Source organism: Opisthorchis viverrini, assembly GCF_000715545.1.
Source record: "Opisthorchis viverrini unplaced genomic scaffold opera_v5_108, whole genome shotgun sequence".
NCBI classification, from domain to species: Eukaryota; Metazoa; Platyhelminthes; class Trematoda; order Opisthorchiida; family Opisthorchiidae; genus Opisthorchis; species Opisthorchis viverrini.
Window position 1 is genome coordinate 1,392,291 of NW_008751766.1, and position 22,418 is coordinate 1,414,708.

The 22,418-nt window shown below is 46.8% G+C and overlaps 1 protein-coding gene across 1 annotated transcript in view; it reads left to right on the forward strand.

The window, feature by feature from the left end:
- The window catches only part of T265_05703 (hypothetical protein), a gene marked incomplete at both ends in the record, with an annotated part of 36,778 nt that overhangs the window by 10,780 nt on the left and 3,580 nt on the right, over positions 1–22,418 (forward strand). Inside the window, 6 exons of the mRNA XM_009170772.1 lie at positions 3,308–3,602; positions 11,351–11,513; positions 12,056–12,633; positions 16,278–16,338; positions 17,743–18,054; positions 20,913–21,039. Coding sequence (XP_009169036.1) covers positions 3,308–3,602; positions 11,351–11,513; positions 12,056–12,633; positions 16,278–16,338; positions 17,743–18,054; positions 20,913–21,039 — 1,536 coding nt within the window. The remainder of the gene's footprint in view (positions 1–3,307; positions 3,603–11,350; positions 11,514–12,055; positions 12,634–16,277; positions 16,339–17,742; positions 18,055–20,912; positions 21,040–22,418) is intronic.

The following is a 22,418-nucleotide window of genomic DNA, read 5'->3' on the forward strand; positions in this document are numbered from 1 at the left end:
CTGGCCTGGATGCTTGCCGGCTTTCCAGTTGAGTTTTTGGTGGAGCAGTAGGTTCCGGGCGTTCTGAAGTTGCTTTCAGGAATCTGACCTTCCTGATAAGAACTCAATTCATCAGTGTTTAATGACACTGACAGAGATGACCCAATCACGCAATCACTGACGCTCGTGCTCGAAGCTACTGTCTTCAGTGCTGCGCAGTTTCCCAGTTTTCAAACAACTACGCTGCCTCGGTAGGATCTTACTGGTTATATCATCGTATCTAACGCTTGGCTGTATCCTCCTCGCTCCACTTCCTACTAACCGAAATGGAACCAACGTATCCTTGAAGCATGGCTTATAGCTGATAGACTGAACTGAACTGTTTCCGGGAGAAAGTCTCGGATAAGCATGTCATCCTTCCTGGTAGCAAACAGACCGCAGAGTACGCTTAAGTTCAGTAACTTATTCCGTCCAACATGCTTAAAATGCATGCATTTCCAAAGATCTCTCACTATGTGACTGATTCTCTTTTGTACATGGGAGTAACTAGTGCTGAAAGTGACTTAAGTGCCTTGTAATAGCAGGGAAGCCTAGGAGATTCCCGTTGCTGCTGGATGTAGCGACCACATATGCCAGTAAGCGCCAAAATTGCCAATTGAATCTTCGTACGTTATTCATGACGTCTGCTAGGAAGAAGCCGCTGACAACCCGGTGAAATATATTTTCCTGGGGTGACGGCGGCTGATCCTGCTACAAGTTCAGCCTGCCGCAGCTGTCGCACCTTTCTCCGTGCTTACATAACTGGTAAGGTGACTGTTTGACTCATTAGCGTCATCGTGTAAGTACGGCTTTTTATAGCGAACCCACTGACTAGTCCAGAAGGCATCACACCTTGGTGATACAGCCACCGTTTGTTCGCAGTTACTGGTTTACCAGAGTGGCTTAATCGCAGCTAACCCACACCCGTCAGTGTTAATCGTCTTCACCCGTCCACATCGCAGATCGCACCCTTTCGGTCAGTCTCACGAGTGTGTTCTTGTGAGTGATAACGAACGTAACTGACCCTTTCACGATGTTCCTAGTCCTGACTGTTGAGGTTCCCGATACGGAACTTTGAGTGACGCGTAGGTTCCACAGCCTCGAGTTTCAAAAGGAATAATTGGGCTCATAATTCCACGGTACTATTTACACAAGGGTAAGCAAGTGTGTACAAAAAACCTCAAGTGTTTACCTTCGTAGCGTCAACAGGTGCACAGGTCTGTCATCGGCCGGCACCACATCAGCGTCCGCACACCAAACAACGGCGGGCGGAATGATGGCTCAGTAGCGTGGGTTGCGGTCGTCCCTTCCGACGACACTCGCTATTCTCGTCAGCCGTCCGTTGACATAGAACTCGTGAGAAAACAACTCAAGAGGGGCCCAGCAAATGGACACGAACACCAATGGGTAAGTAGGCCAGCTGCACACATTCACACAGAAACTGCGCTCAGCCTCAGTGTTTAATGACACTGACAGAGATGACCCAATCACGCAATCACTGACGCTCGTGCTCGAAGCTACTGTCTTCAGTGCTGCGCAGTTTCCCAGTTTTCAAACAACTACGCTGCCTCGGTAGGATCTTACTGGTTATATCATCGTATCTAACGCTTGGCTGTATCCTCCTCGCTCCACTTCCTACTAACCGAAATGGAACCAACGTATCCTTGAAGCATGGCTTATAGCTGATAGACTGAACTGAACTGTTTCCGGGAGAAAGTCTCGGATAAGCATGTCATCCTTCCTGGTAGCAAACAGACCGCAGAGTACGCTTAAGTTCAGTAACTTATTCCGTCCAACATGCTTAAAATGCATGCATTTCCAAAGATCTCTCACTATGTGACTGATTCTCTTTTGTACATGGGAGTAACTAGTGCTGAAAGTGACTTAAGTGCCTTGTAATAGCAGGGAAGCCTAGGAGATTCCCGTTGCTGCTGGATGTAGCGACCACATATGCCAGTAAGCGCCAAAATTGCCAATTGAATCTTCGTACGTTATTCATGACGTCTGCTAGGAAGAAGCCGCTGACAACCCGGTGAAATATATTTTCCTGGGGTGACGGCGGCTGATCCTGCTACAAGTTCAGCCTGCCGCAGCTGTCGCACCTTTCTCCGTGCTTACATAACTGGTAAGGTGACTGTTTGACTCATTAGCGTCATCGTGTAAGTACGGCTTTTTATAGCGAACCCACTGACTAGTCCAGAAGGCATCACACCTTGGTGATACAGCCACCGTTTGTTCGCAGTTACTGGTTTACCAGAGTGGCTTAATCGCAGCTAACCCACACCCGTCAGTGTTAATCGTCTTCACCCGTCCACATCGCAGATCGCACCCTTTCGGTCAGTCTCACGAGTGTGTTCTTGTGAGTGATAACGAACGTAACTGACCCTTTCACGATGTTCCTAGTCCTGACTGTTGAGGTTCCCGATACGGAGCTTTGAGTGACGCGTAGGTTCCACAGCCTCGAGTTTCAAAAGGAATAATTGGGCTCATAATTCCACGGTACTATTTACACAAGGGTAAGCAAGTGTGTACAAAAAACCTCAAGTGTTTACCTTCGTAGCGTCAACAGGTGCACAGGTCTGTCATCGGCCGGCACCACATCAGCGTCCGCACACCAAACAACGGCGGGCGGAATGATGGCTCAGTAGCGTGGGTTGCGGTCGTCCCTTCCGACGACACTCGCTATTCTCGTCAGCCGTCCGTTGACATAGAACTCGTGAGAAAACAACTCAAGAGGGGCCCAGCAAATGGACACGAACACCAATGGGTAAGTAGGCCAGCTGCACACATTCACACAGAAACTGCGCTCAGCCTCAGCACAATGGAATTGAATTTTCGAAAGCTACGACGTGTCCCTGATGGACTAAAACAGACAAGCTGGGGTCTCAGCGACCACTGGAAATTATTGCACCAGATTTTTCTACCAGAGATCTGTTTGCTTCAATGAAATTTGGTGACCTGCAGAAATAGGACTGTAGGTTGGAATGGATTGTAGTTTGAGCCCATATGCAACGAAATGCAACATTTCGGCGTAAAAAGTTTTATTCCACCCACAAAGGTTTCTCAGCTAAGAGCATTATGCGGCTAATTGGCCCTCACACAGACACATGCCAATAAACAAGTGTCGGACGGGACGGCGTCTGCCGCGGGTACGGTTGAGCAAAACAACTGGAGATCAAAAGTACGTAGGTGGAGTAAGCAACTGAATAGGGGAATTATCCTAAGGTCAGGTTAGACTCAACACTGACCCTGTACTTTTCTGCGCATTTCCTTTCTACTCTATCTCTAGGTGTGCACGCTTTACTTCGAGAGCACCGCGCCGGACTCGAGGCGACACCATCTCCATCGGCACTCAGCACCCTGCAACGAACGACTGTTTACAGTTTAGTAAAACGAGTTCAGGTCGAACGGCTTGGTGATCAAGGAATGGATGAAGATGTGCCTTCTAGCCGCTCGCATCGGGCTCTGAAGCCCATGGGCTTCGTCCGTAGGGCAACACGGAGGCTGGGCCGGCCACCAGTGAGGAGTGATAAATGGTGCAGAGATACTGACTCTCGAACCGGCCCGGGCATCATTTGGCCAAGGTAAACTTTTGAACCTTTTACACCAATGCCTCATTTATCACATTATATTGGTGTGATCTTATTTCAGTGTCCTTTCTTTTTGTGCCCATCTGTTAAGCGAACTCCCCGAGCTTGTGTCAACCTTGCGTTCGAATTGAACCCGATTCGCGGACTACACTCATGTGCTTTGAATTTTTGTTGGTGGTGAGATTTTGGAATTTTCGACCTCATTCCGTACTGAAAATCCGAGAAGCACGGTATAGCTATTTCATCCTTGTTACGAATTGTCAGCAGCATGCATCTCACCAAATCCAAGTGAGTTTCGAATCCGCAACCTCCCGCGAACGTGCAGGCATGAGCGGCTGATCAGCAGTGTGATAAACTCGCACTTAGAAAGGCTATGACTTCATTAATCCGGAATCCACGTCACGTGTTGGCTGGATTTTCGAGTGATAACTTCTCAGACTAAAGTTTCACCCGTCGTGTGAAACGTTCTTCCTTCTGAGGTCCATTGAGACTTTTCCTACTGTGAGGAGATCCGGTAATTTTCAATGATGATTTTGTCCTGTAGGTACAGTCAGTCTGTCCCGACCTAAAGTCGTCAACTTGATATTGTGGTCTGGCTTGAGTGTTACAATGAGGCCGCGGCCTACACTGTCTGGAACTTCGCTCCACAAGTTGCAACCATGCCAGAAAGGCCAAAGGCGAGCAGTCAGAACGAGAGAAGCGAGACCCTGCACTACAAGTAATCATGCTACAAGGCGGTCTGGTGGATAAAGTTTTATTGTCCTCTGAGATAGTAGTGTGAAGGCAATAAGGTGTTTTCCCCAGGTGACCAGCATATCCATTTTTGTGGAAGAAGTGATGCTACTTTCCCCCAAAGAGAGAGGGTTTAGAAAAGGTCGGCCTTGGAAACCGCACACTCCGATCGCCGAACGGTTGACGGTGACCACCGGCGCATCATTCAGTACGATTAAAATACTTTTACAACCAAAGAATCTGGTGCTGCTCAAAAGGAACTTGCTGTGCGTGTCCCCATCAGTAAAGACAGTAATACCTTCGCCTTCGGGTTAGGCTGTCCCCTGCGGTCAAGCAGGTCAGACTATTGGGTCATTGGGAGGGATCCCTTAAGGAAATTCTAGAAACCACTTACTCGCGGTTCATACTTTTGAGTCAGAGTCCAGGGAATGGGCCTCAAACAAAGCTCTACACACTCCTACTGCCTTGTGCGTCAGACTTTTGAGTCAAAGGTTCTAGGTGGGGTACCTCAACTAAACCCACTTCCTCGGCTCGGCCAACCAGAAACTGTCATTTGCTCGTACCGATGTCTCCCTTCATGGTACGTTGGGTCATTTGATTGTCACTTGTCTGACCGGTGTGGATTATTTATCCTGCCATCTATTAACAATGAAGAAAACAAAGCCTTTCTAAATCCACGAGATCGTTTNGATGATGATAATGATGATGATGATTGGGAGGCAGGGTAGGTGGCTGTGCATGGGAGCCGGGAGCTGATAAATTGGTGTGTTAATACAGGTCTGTCAGTGGACCTTTAAATGAGGGATTGGCAAGAGAGCTATGCATTGAAGGCAATAGCTTAGATGCATGAGCGTCACCGACGGCTTCGCGATGTCTGACAATGTCTCCAACCATTGTTGTGGCCCGTCTCGGTAGTCCCCATTGAGACAAAATGCAATGACCATCGCAGCTGAGTTCGCTGCTAACAGCTTTCATACTTCTCAGCCAAGTCATTGTTTGGCTTGTTTCCACCCTTCTCGTGGTTCCCCAAAAGTATACGCCAGTGAAGCATCGGTGTTGAACAATGATGACGTGCTGTCGATGATGATGATGATGATGATGAACCCTCCAGAAAGTCCACCGACTGGCATATGGGGCAGGTGGCCGAGCCAGCGCAAACTATGCAGTGTGACCAGTTCATCTGTCGCGGGTGAGTCCGTCATGAAGAGACGACCTTACCGTCGTGTGGCGGTTTGTGTACCTAAGAGACCCCTTAAGCTATATTCGGGGGTTTCCACGCGACACTCACAGAGTCTATCATACCAGGTTGGTCAATGGTTAGAGGTCTGACGAACAGTCTCCTGACCCTCCAGTTTGGGGCTTTAAACATGTGTGGCGACGTGTTCCGACGTGTTCCAGTCCTACACCGCTGCCTTGCGGTTAGGCTCTTGAGCGCAAGGCTTTGGTTGACGACCCTAATCGTCCTTTTGTCTAGATGTGGGTGCCCTGGCAGTATCCCAGCATTCATACAACGATGACATTTACAGCTAACAATACTCTCATACCACATCGGCCGTCGCATGGCGCCATCAGCTGGGTCGCCTTACTTGCTGCATACAGCAGGGCGGGTAAGTGGAAACATGCTACTGGTGACGTCTCCCTTCTTTCACTCACATTTTCCGTCTTCCACTATCCACAACCTAAATTTGAATGCTTTCGAAGTCTGTTTTCAAATCTTGAAAGCTTGTCTACTTAGCCGCCTTTGATATTTTCACACTGAAACAAGCAAGTCAACAGGTGGCTGTTGCTCGTACGCTGGATTCCCTCTGTATTGATCTATGTTTTCTGTCAGAAAGAACGATGCAGGACACCAGTACTGTGATCGAACTGACTGCCCCCTTGCCCTCTTCCAGGTTCCGACTGCGCACCTCTGGTGATCCACAGGCCGCTGCAGTTGGAAATGCTGCGGTGGGTATTGTATTGAGCGACTGAGCGAGAGCCTCCCTGCTTGACTGGATACACGTTGACAGTCGCCTCTGTGCGGTTCGTTTGGCAACATCGGTGAGAGAATCTAGAGGAAGTGAGGTTCATCGCACCTTGTTTATTGTGTCTGCTTACACCCAAACTGACTGTAGCTCTGAATCTGCCAAAGACAGTTTCTGTGACGCTTTAGGTGCCCATCTACAGCTGGCTAAAAGGTGTTGTTGTGGTTGCTGGTGACATGAACACCCAGGTAGGTAGACTAAGCGCTGCTGAGGTCGGATTGGGTGGTCGTCTTGGTTTGGACACTAGACGCACGGACAACGGAGACCGCTTACTTCAGATGTGCGCCGATCACAGGCTGTTCCTTTGCAGTACGAATTTCCGGAACAGCGGAAATCGCTTGGCAACGTGGTGCCCACCAACAAGCCAGCGCCGAATTTAAATAGACCCAATCACCGTCAGTTATTGGTAGCGAGGGTCGATCACCGCCTGCAGCTCCTTCTGGGACACCATTGTGGACTCCGACCGTGCACTTATACGCTGCTGCTTTCTATTGTGCTTTTCATGTGCATGCAGAACGCACATACCTCGTTTAGCCATTGAGGAGCTAGTGGACCCAGAAATCAAACGAAACCATCAGAACAAGCTCCTCGAGTGCTTGTCGCACGGTACGGTGTCGGATGGAAACGGCCACTGGGAAAAAAGAATATCCAAAGCGCTATTCAAATCCTGAAAGTCTGTTTGCGGTACAATCCAGCGAACCACCAAACACTGGATCTCTGACAAGACCGTATCTTTGCCGAAGACCCGGCGACAGACTCCTCCTGGCTGCAATCACAACTCCACCCCACGCATCATCCGACACCAAGTGAAACTGAGTGTCCGTGCAGACCGAGAAGCTTGGTGGACCCGAAAAGCTGAAGAAATGGAAGATGCAAAGAATGCTGAAAACGAGCGCAAGCTGTTCCCCTTGTCAGCAAAGGGATCAGGGATCAAAATGGCGCCCTGGTATGCAGCAAAGCAGAACTTTCGAACCGCTGGGCACAGTACTTCGAACAGCAATTCAGCTGGCCACCTGCTACCCCCAATCCAGAAACCTGGCCTTCAGCAGAAAGTCGGGCCGTGAATATGGAGGCGTCTTCGGTCTCGAAGTGTCCGAGTGTCTTTCTCTACTCGAGCGGCATCGTGCTGCTGGTCGTGACACCCTTCCCTGTGCCCTTTACAAGGATGGCGGTGGGCTTCTCAGCCAGTGCTTGTCTATCCTATTTGGATCGATCTGGAGGAAAGAGGCCGTCTCAGACAACTGGGGTGAATCGATAGTAGTTCGCAGTTTCAGAAAGAGTACCCGCAGTGAATGTATTAACCATAGAGGTGTTAGTTTGACTCCCGTTGTGACAAGGCTTCTGACATCACTGATTATTTGACGTTGTACAGTGGCACGCGAAGTGGTGAGACTCAAGCGGGATTTCGACTGGGTAGAGGCTCCGTTGACCATATCTTCACACTCTGAAAGGTGTTAGAGCAACGCTATATGTACAGACGACCCACAATCTTCGTATTCCTTGACTTCAATGGTACGTTCGATTCTGTCGATTGGTCAATGTTGTTAACTACACTTGGTCAACAGCCATGTCCCAGAAGTTTGTGAACATAATCCGATCTCTATATTCACATACTTCTGGCTGCGTGAGTGTATGGTGAGCTGTCCAAAAGTTTTCCCTACAAAACCGGCGTGTAACAGAGATCTCCACTCTCTCCACTCTTGTTCAACTTTGTCATTGATGGAAACAATGAAGCGAACGCTGGAAGGTTATCAAAACCTTGGTGTTCAATTTTTTGCTGCTGATAACGTTGTCGATCTGGAGCACGCAGATCGCGTCAGCGTGTTAGTAAAGGGCTGATTAGAAAACGTGTGTTTGGTTGTGTGGCAGGTACTTCAATCACAGAAGACATCCAGCGTGACCGTCTACGATGGCTGGGCCATGTGCTCTGCATACTGAAACACCGTCTAGCGAGACCAGTGTTGTTCTCCGTGCCTCATTCAGAAAGGCGCGAGGTGGAAAACGAATAACTTGGAAGAAGGGCGTGAAAGTGATCACGAAAATTTTGGGTGTTGTTGGTGTTGTACGCCTTCCAGGAGGAGGTCCCTGTAATCCCGCCTATGCTTGGGTTGAAGTTGCGAGAAATGGTGGCTAGTCGATGTCAGTGGCGTTCGTGCTGTCAGTTCCTTTTCAGATTGTCTGATGGGGCGGTTGGGGGTTTAGACACCTCAGAATGCTTGACGGAGGTCAGCACTAGGTCCCATCCTTCACCCAATCTTTATCCCTTACTTTAATTTTAGGGCTTTAAATGTAATGAGACGAACCTTATGGTCGAACGGCAGTGAAGCGTCATTGTCAGCACTGATGATGATGATGATGAATGATGGATGGTCGTGGGTGAGTTATTCCTTTCGAATACCATCCGACATGGATGGTCAAACACTAAAAGACTTTTGACGTCTTCGGCGCACAGCGGCCACGTTTCCGACCCGTATAGCAAGATGGATCGTATCACAGCTTTGTGCACTCGACCCTTGATGTCACGCCCACGCCACAGGTGATGCAGGTTCACGAAAGCTGTTCTGGCTTTTCCAATCCGGATGGAAATATCATCTTGTGCTAGGCCAGCGGGACTAATATAGCTACCCAATTAAACAAACTCGTCTGCTATCTCAGGCGACTCATTCGCAAACATGAGGCTAGGATTCGAGCCTTCTCAGTCTTGCAGTATCACTTTACACTTAGCAGGTTTTAAGCGCATGCCAAACCTTGAGGCAGAATTATTTAGATTATTTAGTATTGATTGTATTACCACGGTATCAGATCCAAGAAGAGCTGACATCAGCGTGTTCGTCAAGGGCCAAGTTAACAATGCTGCGGTGCGCCATATATTATTTTGTGGATCAGAAACCTGTCCACTGCATGCCAGAGACGTCAAAAAACTTAGATTGTTTGTCTTCGTAGCGTTGTCCCAGTCTGGTGGCAACATCCGATCAGTACCTCAGATAGTTTTCGGAAGAAATAACTTGTCCACGATAGATGAACTGATTACGATTCATAGATTGCGCTTGCTTAGTTGCGTGCTCCGTATGTCAGTCGACCGAATTCATTGAAAGGCTCTTTTCGTACGGCCGTACAAAAGTGGAAAAGTGCCTGAGAAGTCAAACGCTGACTTGGCAGGTAGACATGAAAACCATTTCCAGCAAACTCGGCTTCGCTAGTCATTGCCGTCTGCCTAAATGGGAACTCCGAGACATTTTCCGTTACGATCCAGTCGGGTTCGTTTATCCAAGCTGTTGCCCTCAATGCGTGGCTCTGCTCCCAATCTCCCCGATGAAAAGTCCACCGAAGTCCTTGTATCTGTGCCTCAATTAATTCGACTACCGCCTCTAATGCGCAGCTGTCTATCCCACCTCCTCAGATTGTCGGCGAATGAAACTAGCACAATTAATTCACTACCGCCTCTAATGCGCAGCTGTCTATCCCACCTCCTCAGATTGTCGGCGAATGAAACTAGCAGCTAGAATCGCCTTACAGTAAGTATGCTGTCTTGACAATTGTTGTTGATGATGACATTATTAGGCTCTCCTCGACTCTCTGGGCACACATCACAGCTAAAGTGCCGATGGATGGTAACGAACCTGAAAAACTCCCTTGTTACACTGGAATATATATTCGTCAGAAACTTCCATTTTGTGATTTGACTCAAGTCTAACAAGTTGGCACGAAAATCTTCCATCCATAGGGTATGGTACAAGCGCTGTACATGCTTACTGTGCACACTAATGTGGTCAGTGTGGTGTAATTTGAGTATCGAATACTTCCGCCTGCATCGCACGCTTAGAAAAAGCTATTTAAAACTCTCGGGAGTACAACTGGAATCTCATTACCCTAGCGCAGAATGCGCCCGATACGACTGGTATTACCCTCACTCTCCGTGAGCAAAGATCCCTGTCGGGGAGATATCCTGAAGTCTCTCGAAGATATTTGCATGGCAGAGAATACTATATATAACTTCTGTAGGGTTCTTTCGAGGGGTTCCTTTCAGCGTTCCATGCTGTTCGCGGATACCCCTGCAATTTCTTCACACCTTTGGGTTAACGGGGCTGCTTGCCGTCCCGGTATAAATGATTGAAACTTAATCTCGAATTGGCGGACAATCCATTCGTTTGTATGAAACGCCAGTCCTTTTTTTTACTGTTCCGTGATGTCCACTTTTAAGACATTTCTCTCTCTGTTAATGGTCAACTATACTCCTAACACATCCGTCTCTCCACGTTCATAAAGGATTGGGCATTACTGTTTGGTTTTTTGTCTACAAGAATGACTCCCAAATGACCCCTTAAGCGCTTCACACTTTCACAAGCATAGCACCGGGATCTCTGGAGGCATCACGACTCGCGGTTGTGAACCAGTGTTCCTTGACAAGGGTTAACCAACTAAAGAAAGGACGTTGCAGAATAACGTAATGTATTGCTAGCAGGTAGTTGTTGGGGCTTAGGCGTACCCATTCGCAGCAGAATGGGCAAAGATAGAACCTAACTCATCCCCGTTTGAGTGCACAGCTGAGCCTCTGTCAGTCTCAGGCTGCCATTAATGTTATGGAAAGCCGTCTATTACGTGAAAACATAGGTGTTTATATATTACTCATGTCGAGGCGACTTGTAGTCAGTTTTTGGTTCGTACGCGGTATGCAAATGTGTTTGATGTTAAGCAGACGTACCGGGCACATTCCATTCTACTAGTGAATTAACTTGCAGTTAGTTGACTTCTTGTATCCTGATGCTTGGCGTTCGCGCTGTTAGGGGAGACTACCTATAGATATTCTTATAGACCTCATTACCAGGTAATGCGAAGGTAAAATGTTTACTTCCTGGTTGCCCAGGCTTTTAAGAAGAGACACCTGTTCTAAACGGTTGTTCCCAGGAGTCTCCTATAACTTCTTGGATTGCTACAGAAGTTGCAGTGTTGATAACAATTGTTATCTCCCTGTCTCCTTTTTCACAGTTCTGAACACGGACTGTTCTGTCTTCTTCGTGGGTTCCTTACGCAAGGCGGCGAACGCCGGCGTTTAACCACTGCTCAGTTGTGTGAATACGTTCGTGAGTGGCAAACTCAAATGGGCTTGAGGTTGCAACGTGCTGGAGGAGCCTGGACCTGGATCAGCCGTGTGAGTTATTTTCACTATACTCTCAATTTCGATGTGTTTTTTAAAAGCACTCAGCTCAATATATACGCAATTTGAATCTGCGACGATTTCCAATGGAATGATTCGCATATCGTTACTATCTCCCTCCAGTGTCGTTCATTCATCCGATACTGTATGGACGCACTATCTTATTCCACGTTTTTTGTCTTACTAATGTAAGCTATTGAAATAGGGAAGTTTTGAATTAATCTTCACTCCACAAATTCAGCCCACTCGACGATAAATGTGCGTTTTCAGTGTGTTTTGAGTTTTTTTGGAGTTTGGCCTGTGTAATTCCCAGTACACGAGTCAAATACGAGAATAAAGTTAACTGTTGGCGCTTATCTGCTCTAATAGTCTCACTGTCCTTTGCATCTAAATCTCTCCCACCTGCTAAATTATACCTCAGTTCTCGGTTCATATATGTACCTAACTCTCATCATGGAGTGGGATGCTAACTAGAAACTACGCATCTGGCAGTTTATTCACTGTCTTGTTCTTGTTTTTCTGGTTCGTTTTCACAGGCAGAGGACTGGTCTGCAATCACTCCGTCTGCGCTACAATTTCTCACCGCTGAAGCAATACCCAATAGTAGTACTGGTTCTTCTTCTGGTGTCATTCGGCATTCTTCACGGCGTCTTGTCTGCCCCAGACCTTTCGTTGATCCCAAGCCTCGTGTACATCAGTGGTCATGGCTTCTTGCTCCACCTACAGCTACATCAGCGGTGGGCAACGCTCAATTAGTAATGTTTGAAGCCGAAGCGAAGGAATTAGCTGACTTATTCACAGAATGGTTGCGCGCTCCGCGTGGCCTTGGCGGCTTGGCAGATGCAGAGTGGCTTGCTAGCGCTACCGCTGTTGGCGGAGGCGGCCGCCGTCGTCGCAAAGCTAGAGTCGAGTTGACCGAAAGTGCTGTCTCCAGGGTCAACAGTGATTCAGGGGATACTGATGACTCGGGACATTTACGAATTACTGGTGACCTTTCTGAGTCCGATGATAACGAACTGGTCCGTGGGATTAAAATATCAGATCCAAAATACCGACAAGGAAAGTTACAAAGGACAACCGTTATTTTGGATGAGACGGTACCACCACCATTCTGGTATGTCTTGGTACTCGTGCATGGTTCTTGTACTTTTATTGAAGCATTATATTAGTTAAATTGTCAGGTTTTGCTATTTCAGTCTGTCCATGTTATATCTGCTGATTCGCCAATCTGAGGTATCTCCTGCTGACCCGCTCCAGTGCCTAGTGTCGGAGAGAAAAAACTCACAGAAGGGAACACAACAGCTGTATTCCGAACAAGCGAGTGAGTGAGAGTGCAAAAGTTACAACGGCCCCACGCTATTTAAAGGGGACTTTCTGACAACGATCCAGGCTGTCTGATTGGCGTTAGTGAACACCCATCAACGTCGATCGTGCCTCTGTGAAAAGCCTGAACGCTGATCACATTCGGTCGTGCTTCTGTGGCGCGCAAGAACACTCATCAGGTTTTACTGAATTGATTGGAATGATTGATGACCTGGATGCTTGCCGGCTTTTCAGTTGAGTTTTTTGTGGAGCGTTCTGAAGTTGCTTTCTGATATTCCATCTAGTCAGTTATGTATCTCAAGCAATAGTTTCGGTTAATGCATCCCACCGAACATATTTTATAGGTAACCAGTCCGGTAACAGTCCCCATCAGAACCATAGGAATGATATTTTAATCTAGTTCCGTTTAAACTACCGAAATGACTACGTGATAGATTTTGACTAGGAAGCGCATTTATGTGTTGACACGTTCCTACGCAAACAACTGGGGGCGAAAATACCGCGTGACTTACAAAAATTCACCCTTGTCTGTCATGCTCCCCGCGTGACTGAGCTGTTTTGACTTTTGACTGCACTGCACCATAGCGGTTAACTTGCTGATATCCTACCACACTGTTCAGTGGAACATTTGACCGCTGGAGGGGTTAACTTTTCCGGAAATTAATTCCACATTTTCTTGGGTTATATGACAGATTACAATTTCAAAAAAATTGGGGTAAATTTCACCTGAGTGAAAAACAATGAAATTAATATATTTCTTGGTAAAACTACCGATAAGATAGGTAGGCACTCCTCAACTGTCCTCATCATAGAGAGACTAGACCTGCCAGCGGTGTTACGCTTCCTTCATCTCCATAACACAGTGGGCGAGATGGACCAAGTGGTTAGAGCGCGAATTTACTGACCGGAAGGTCCGTGGTTCGAACCCGACCTCCGCCACTCGACTTCCCCTGTCTAGGCTTGGGCAACCTGGCAGTATCCCAGCTCTCGTGCCTCCTTCGTGTGACATAACAGCTAGGCACCGGAAGGGTGCTACAGCTGGACAATAAAAAAAATGACCCAGTGAACTATACTGGGGAGTCTAGGTGTGACATTCACAGAGCCTCCATTACCTGTATTGCGGCGGATACTACTGATGGGCATGCGAGTAGCATGTGGCGACAATGCATGGCACAGTCAAGCTTGAAGGTTACCCAATCACTGCCGTCAGCGAACTATGGGTCCGAAAGCTTCCGTCTTGTAATGTGCTGTCGGTACAGTCCGTGGTCGATGAATGCTCCTAACTGTTCACAGGCGACGAAGGTACGTTTGGTTTTTGCCCGTGGATTGAACACGAACTTCCCCTCTCGTCCGAATGCTTTCGTAGTTGTTCGCGTATCCGTTCTGCTGTATTCAGTGTGTGAGCTGCCCCGGCTGGGTGCATCACGCAACGCAGATGTGGAATGAAAGAACTTTTATCTGTAATGTTCATGGCTGTATGTAGGTTGAGATACTGCCAGGGCACCTGAACCTAAGCTGGAGGACAGTTAATGTCCTCAGTTATTACTTTTTGTTCAAAAGCCTAGTCGCAAGACAACGGGGGTTGGTGTAAGGTTGTCAGAACAGCGTAAAATTTCAAAGAGCAAGTTGCCACGCATATTCCAACTCTAAACCAGGAGCACCAGGAAAATGTGTCACATCTCCGTCCATTGACCTATCTGTTATAAGGGGCTATGTGATCGTAGTACGTACACCCTCCAATATAGCTCAATGGATTATGGAGGTGCACGAGCCATCACACCGCTGTGAGGTAGTCTCTTCGTGACAGTTTGTCAATAGTGCACACAATCGGTGTCCTATCTATCCGTGTACGATAAATGTTACTTGATATAGTAGCTATCTTATGGCTTATATTCATCTACTCTTTCTTCACATGTTGGTATCGGCGTGCCAGATTGAAGAACTCATTGCCGCTGAATTAAGTGAACTAAGAAACTGAAAAACGTGAAACTATTAGATAATGTATCTCGAATGCGATCAGAGTTTACTACTTTTGATCTTATTGGTGCCGCTTGTTTTATGTGTACCACTGAGCCTGAAGACCACAAAGGAAAAAAACGAAATGTAAAACTTCCAACAGGGAAAGCCACAGAGTATTTCCGACTCCTGTTTACCCGATATAAACGTTTACATTTGAAATCCGTCGTCTGTCGTAAACATCGATAGGGAGAAAAAATCCAACCACTCCCCAGTCGTCGTACCGTTCTGCCGTGGTTGTACACCAGACGAGCGTGCTGATAACTTTTTTGGCATCTTGAATAGATTCTGGTCAAAATTTGCTTAGAAATTCGAGTCGGAGTCACATGAGAATTGTCTCTTCAGGGTCCTAAATACACTTTCAAAGAATGGAATCTCTGATGGTGGTCTCCAGATCGAGGTAACTGTAATTCATCTTCCTTGGTTGTTCTGGTCCATTATCTCGCGACTACTTATAATTTATCTTCAGCAATCGTTGTAGTGAGGTTGATGGAATGATGGAATGCCCAGTCGGTTCGAAATGTTTCCTTGTACTCTTTTTTGGAGCCTTTATATCGCTTAAGTTCATCCTCTGAATGTCCAAAACTTTCCTTTACTCGACTTTTATCAGATCAGGCACGATAGATTGCATATAGTGTCCCGATATCCAAGTTGTTCCTCTGCCCGGCCCATCAATTTAAGTAAAAAAAACAGCTATTTGAAAAGCCTCCTAGAGACACTGTGAGTCAGAGGAGTACAGTGGGGTGCAAATTGAATCCATAATGTTGTATATCCACTAGTCTTCTCCGTGCTCCCGTTGTTGATCAAGTTTCGTGGCCCCATCCCAGTGGGAAGTCCTGACGGGTGGGTCTACGTAACCGGACCAGTTACTTGGTCGCTGTCCAAGGCGTTAGGCAGAGCGATCACATCGCTCACGTGTAAATGCCTCTGGGTGCGTCCAGCGTACGCTGGTGAAATGCCATCAACACTCGAGTCGCGCACCGCTGATGAACTGATTCCAGTACTCCGCTGCGGGCTAGCTAGTGTTTTCGCCATGACTTCAAACTTGCTCACGAAACTGAAAAATACTAGAAGGAATAAAGAATTCATGACAGAAAACAATGGAAGGTCGGATTCGTTTGAATCATCATTGAATTTATACGGTACCGAATAGTTGCTGCGTATCACTATCCTTACTGGATCATCCTCGACAGGATAACGCCTGACTGTTTTACCAATCACCATCACCTTCATGAAAAGTTGACCAAGAGTTCCTCTCCCTGTGTTATCTATTTGTGTGGTCAACATAAACGTTTTACAAATAAGGCCGTTAAGTTCCTCGTGAGTAGACAGTATACAGTCCGTTTACTTGAAGTGTGAACGGATCACAGTATCACAAATCCATTAGTTTTTAAGCGATGCTTTTCCCTCACTTTTCAGCCCTACGAACTGGAAATTGAAGCCATTCTCTGAGGAACAAGTCATATCATTCCAATCCCAGGTAGGTCACTTATATTGGCACGATAAAAAACGGCATCTTTTTATTAGATTAACGACGGTAAATTTTTCACCCGACTACGCCGAACCTTCAATATTTGACTGCATTCCATCGTAACAGGAACAGTCAAGAGGATGCTGAAGCAAACAAAATATAGAATATTTATTGGGAGAAAATTACCCAGAGGAAACCGCTAAGGCGGATTAGCTGTGAAGGCCTGGTGCAACTCATTTAACAACCATCCAGGGTTTGTGAACCTCGGTCGGCTTGAAACAGAATCTGTTTGTTCAAGTCAGGCTAGGGTCGGCCTGTTAGGATGCATGATACCCACCCTGTTTCATAAAACATCCGGAAACGAATTGTATGTGCCCGTCTCAGGCTGTGATAGTGAGGGTCGTATGATTGCTCACCCAAAGCTGTCCTATGATGATGTTAATTGTTCGTGTAGTGTTTAGTCAACCGAAATTATGTGCATTCTGACACACGCTTAGATTCTGCCAATGTGGTCTGCTTTGCAGGGGGCAATCAAACTCATACACACACATTGAAATGGCTAGACGAGGAGGTTGATCTTTCAGCATTTGCCTAAACATTCCGTGAATAGTCAGACACGTTCGAACCTTAAGCCATGTGAGTCTGAACGCGCTACCGACTTTCTGACTCGGCGACTCAGTTGCTATATCACCTATGCATACCATTCGCAGATGAAGTACCTAAAGCAGCACATTAGTGTCTGCTGGTTTATCCGTGCTAGGTCTCACGTTGATTTGGGGATATCTCATCCATCATGATGCTCCTAGCCATCCAACGGTGCTCCATCTATATGTGACCTACTGCTCAAAGATTTCTAACCGTGTCGTTCTCGAGACAAGCCAGTCGGATTTGATCGATCGCGCCAACGTATTACTGGAAGAGATTCAAGTAAAACAAGCATTCCGGATCGCTTTCAAATAACTGTAACCCGGTGCAGATTTTCCTCCGATGTTGCGGCGTCTATTGGAGCCAATCACACACTATGTATCTTCGACAGCCACCTAAGGATTAACGAAAAGAAGTTTCCGCTCATGTATGGACTGTTTCGATTAAGTGTTTGTTACGTAAGTCAATCCTCCTTGAACTGATTTGCATACCTTATTGTCCCCGTGTACCAGATGAGAATACCTACTGTATTGGGTGTCGGATCGTAGCACATCGAGTACAGTGCACTTGGTGATACGATTCTTAGTCCGTCGACTGGCGCCGTGGCTGTTATCTTGCTGAGAAACTTCCCCGGGTGCGGTTGTGCATCAGAATGATCTGTCATCCCATGTAACCTGTTCCGTTTTTACTTATCAGTTTGAACTTCAGCTTGCTTTCCAATACACATTGAATTAAAGATCCTCAGGCTTATTGCATTTACCGTTCCAGGAAGCTGAGAGGTTCGCACGACCGTGGCTCCCGTTTGTCTATCGAATACAAAATTACGAATCTGTTGTCGGACCCCTGCGCTCCGCTCCAAGTGCAGCCAGTCAGGGTGCTACGGTCGTTTTGCATCAATCAACTCACGTCAAAGCACGTGACCACCCACTTTTACGACCTGACCGGCCAATTTACGTGAGTCTTGCGGAAATCGTTCGTGATGCAGTTGCTTGTTTGCCCAATGGGGAGGGCACACGAGGTGACATCACAACCCTGGTACAAAATAGTGGATTTTTGCTGCAGTTCATTGATCAGCGCAAGGTATTTCCTTTTTCCTTTTATTTTGTTTATTTTAATTATTGTATTTGTGGATATTCTTCGCGATACGGTCACTTCAACTTCACGATCCTTCTGCTCATATTTTTGACAAGAATACCATGTATCCACGGAGAAAATCATCGCCACGCGATTGCTAATGGTGTAAATACCTAGAGGGTTGCGGAAAAATCTCTTCTTGATTCTCACAGCTGAAAGGAATATCGCATCGCAGTAGTAACTACTACTACTACTACTACAGAATGGAGCTCAAGGTATTGGTGTAAAATGCATCCATTTCGAAATTATAACAATATTAATAAAGTTCACATCGGATTAGGGCATACCCATGGTCTTGTTCGCCCGCAAAAAGTGAAAAGATGTATTCACTCCGAATGAACTGGCGTCCCCATTTTACATTCCGTTGAAGAGCTTCTTGGCCCCCCATTGTCCTTATTTCTCAGTTATTGCACAGTTGAAATGGCTCCCATACTGTCCTGGGACTCACTCCCTTGACTCCCAGTTAATGAACTCGTCACACTGCAAATCGAGGCACTCATATCAGGTACCTGGTTGACTGGCCATGTCCAAAATCATGATTCGCTAAACTTGGCAGTTTCAACTCTTCCTATGGAATGAAATCATTTCACACCGTAAAACCATGGAACACTATGCAGGTATCAGTCACACTAACCAGCCGTTCGTAGAGTTTAGTCCTCAGCTGCTAACTATAAAGTCACGCATTAGACTCCCTCTCTCTCTCTCTCTCTCTCGAGATTTGTGAGATATTCACTGTTCATGATCCCCTATAAAAATGATGTGCAGTGCCTGTCGGCTTTTACTCGTAGAGTGAATTCACTTATACGACGGAATCTCTATTAGGGAACCTTCCAAATCTCCCTATACTGTCAACAAGCTTGAGTGAGATTTACAAGTCAAGCTCTTGTATAACGCATGTTTTTGCAGTTCATCCAAATGTTTTCATGTGCATCGCCTACTCGAAGATCGAAAGTCAGTATTACCACCAACCTGAGTAGGCGTTTCACAAGGCGCTGCTTTCTCGCCGTTCTTCTGTCTCTAGTACGTCCACGACCTACCCGTTTGTTACCGGTAAGTATGCTGATGACACTGCGATTGCTTGGGGTTATCGCGGTTCCAATAGTCGCATCGAACGACATAGGCTTGAATGAACTGGTTGAGTGTTCCAGAGGACGCTTCCTTCCTACCACAGTCATTAGAGCAGCTGGTTGAACTGAGTTAGGGTAGTCGTAGCACGTACTACGCGGGCCAAGCAATCACCTAGCTAAGAAAGAGTCGTTTCTTATTTCAAGCCGTTGTCGACAAAAGTTTCGCTAGGGACAGGCCGAGACACGGTATGCGAAACGAAACTAATTGATGCGGGATCTTCGCGCCTTCCTACCTGGATCCCACGTGATCCTGCTTGCACGTGGTTGTAAACCTTGCACGACGTTGCACGCAACCGATCCGAGTGACGTGCATGTTATTTCCCAACCGCAGTGCCTACCCAAAGTTCACATGTCGTGTGCTTGGCTTAGGTCGCGTGAGTTTATTAGTGCATAGCTGAGGATGGCCACAATACAACTCAGGAAATACATGCACTTTTAACTGTCTTTACTGTGGTTGACAGTAGTTTACAGAGACGATTTGCAGCATGTATAAAATAACGGATAATATTAAATGTGGAGCAAGTCAACAGGGAACTTATCGTATGTGAGAGTCCCTTGGTAAAAGTCCGGACGGTGGAAACGTGTTTTCTTCGCAGTATGGCTGCTACACGTGTTCCATGATTGTCCGTGGACTTGGAGTGCTTGGCTGACTCCTTGCTCCCTGCGCTCGCGCGAGTCTGTGTGTCCTGACTGGGTTCGGTTTCCCTTTATGTAGGTCCCAGTGCGTATACGTGGGCGCGTCGGCACATGAGTGGTCGCTACGCTGACGAGGCGGTGCAGACAATCGATGTCCGATGAGTCAGCTTAATGCGACGTGTTTGTCCGTATGAGAAAAAAGACAAGCCTCCGCTATCCAGGAGCGACTGTGAGTTGAACAGTCAAGTATATGGGTGACCGGGTCGCTACAAGTTTCACGAGGGTTCGTGAAGGTCGATCCCACTGATGGCGGTTTAATTCAACATGATCCTCAAAGTTGTTGCCACCGTAATCTTCATAGTTTATTTTACGATGATAGGACTTTGTCGAGATTGCTTGGCTGACTGAGCGTGACACAACGTTCCATAGTCACGGTCACGAGCAGTGTTCCACATAGGTATGGTGTGCGAACACGCGCGTGACGAAATTGTACTTGATAGAATGCACGGCGCCGGCCAATGCTTCGGATATCTTCGAGGTCCGTGTTTGGCCACCATGGTCTTTGAAGCAATACGGGGAATGTGAATGAAACTTTAGATCAATGCTGCTGAGGCACCGCAAGTGGCTTTATGGCAGGGTAGCCCTTCCTCGGCAGACTATGTGATCACACTTCATAGATTACGCTCGTTAGGTCAGGTACCTCGTATTTCAGAATACCGTTTGCCGCGGTGAACGCATTCAAACACCGGTTCGTTAGTTGGACTGGATGTCCAAGTTTCCGTTCTAAGCATTGTGAGACTGTCGCAATTAGATTGGGATTGTGCTAGTCTTGTCTACATGATTGCATATTCAATCACATTACTAGACCATCCGTGGCATATGTCAGCTTGGAGGAGGCCAGCTGATTTTTTTAAACAGTTTGAACCTCTCCGTACTCCACATAATTCGCTGGTTAAAAGTGATTGGTTTGTGTTTCTCGTGCTTTTGTAACACACTGTAGGCTTGTTCCGGGTTTCAGCTCTCTCTTACTTTCGGTTTCAGCTTCAACAGTGTGTCAGTTCTGCCCTAGATCGCTTGCAAGGAGAAGCATCTGATCCATCTGTATATTTCAACGCCGCTCATCGAATATGGGTCTATCGTCACCGTCATCGCACTCCAGAGGAATTCGGTTCGTGTTTGATTTTTTAACATAGTGCCATTAATCACTTACATGACCTTTGCCTTTACCTATGCACGCTGGCTTCGCTAGCTCCTTTATCAAAAAGTTTCTTTTGCTAGTTCCCCCCTTATTCGTCGAAATTTCAAGAAGGCTGCTTAGAATTACCTAGATTATCCTGAAATCGGTTGCCGAGTAATCAGGTAGTGAGAACTGTGGGATTCATGATAATTTGATGTCATGTGTCAACCTCCTATTCCACAACATCAACAAAACCAGGCATGAATAACGGAGCACGCAAAACAACCGCCGAATGTTTATGCACAATTTGTGATATCATCGAACTACTTAATCAGTAAGCCGATCACACGAATCCGTTGTTTATAACGTCAGAAGAGAATGTCGCCCAAGCCGAATGGTCTCATGTGAAAATATCGCTTCCCGTAACCCGCTTAATCGATGTGAAACCTAGCATTTTTCACCAGAGGATCAAAGCCTCCTGCGACCTTTTGATTGTCGCGTGAATTAGTTGGCAGTAGCAGGTTAAGTGTGAGGTGTTGCTTAGGCAGTTGGCTTTAAACCTGTCTTCTGTATATGATGATGATGATGATTTCGACCGGGTAGAGGCTGCGTTGACCACATCTTCACACTCCGTCAGGTGTTAGAACAACGCCACATGTACAGACGACCCACAATCCTGGTATTCATTGACTTCAAGGGTGCGTTCGATTCTGTTGATCGATCAGTTCTTTTAGCTACACTTGCTCAACAGGGTATGCCCCAGAAGTTTGTAAACATAATCCGATCTCTATATTCACACACTTCTGAGGGTGTATGGTGAGCTCTCCAAAAGCTTTTCTACAAAAAGTGGTGTCAGACAAGGATGCCCACTCTCCCCATTCTTGTTCAACTTCGTCATCGATGAAATAATGAGGCGAACACTGGATGGTTTTCAAAACTCCGGTGTTCAAATTGTTGCTGGCGAGAGCCTTGTCGATCTGGAGTACGCAGATGACATCGCCCTCATCTTTGAAGACCTTAGCGAAGCACAAGCCCTGTTGAATAAACTGACCGCCATCATACCATCTTTTGGCATGCACCTTGCACCTTCAAAGTGCAAAGTCATGCTTCAGAACGTGCGGTCTCCAACGTATCCCCTACAATTCAAGAATAATCACTGGAGGTTGTGGAAAACTTTACATACCTCGGCAGATGTACTTGCTCTGATGGAAATGTATCTGATGAAGTCAGTGCGCGAATCTCAAAGACTCGATCCATGTTTGCTAAGTTGCGTCACTTGTGGCGTCAAAAAGGCATATTACCAGATCTTAAGAGTCACGTGTACCCGGCTACAGTAAGGGCTATTGTGTGGGTGCGAGACATGGTCTTTG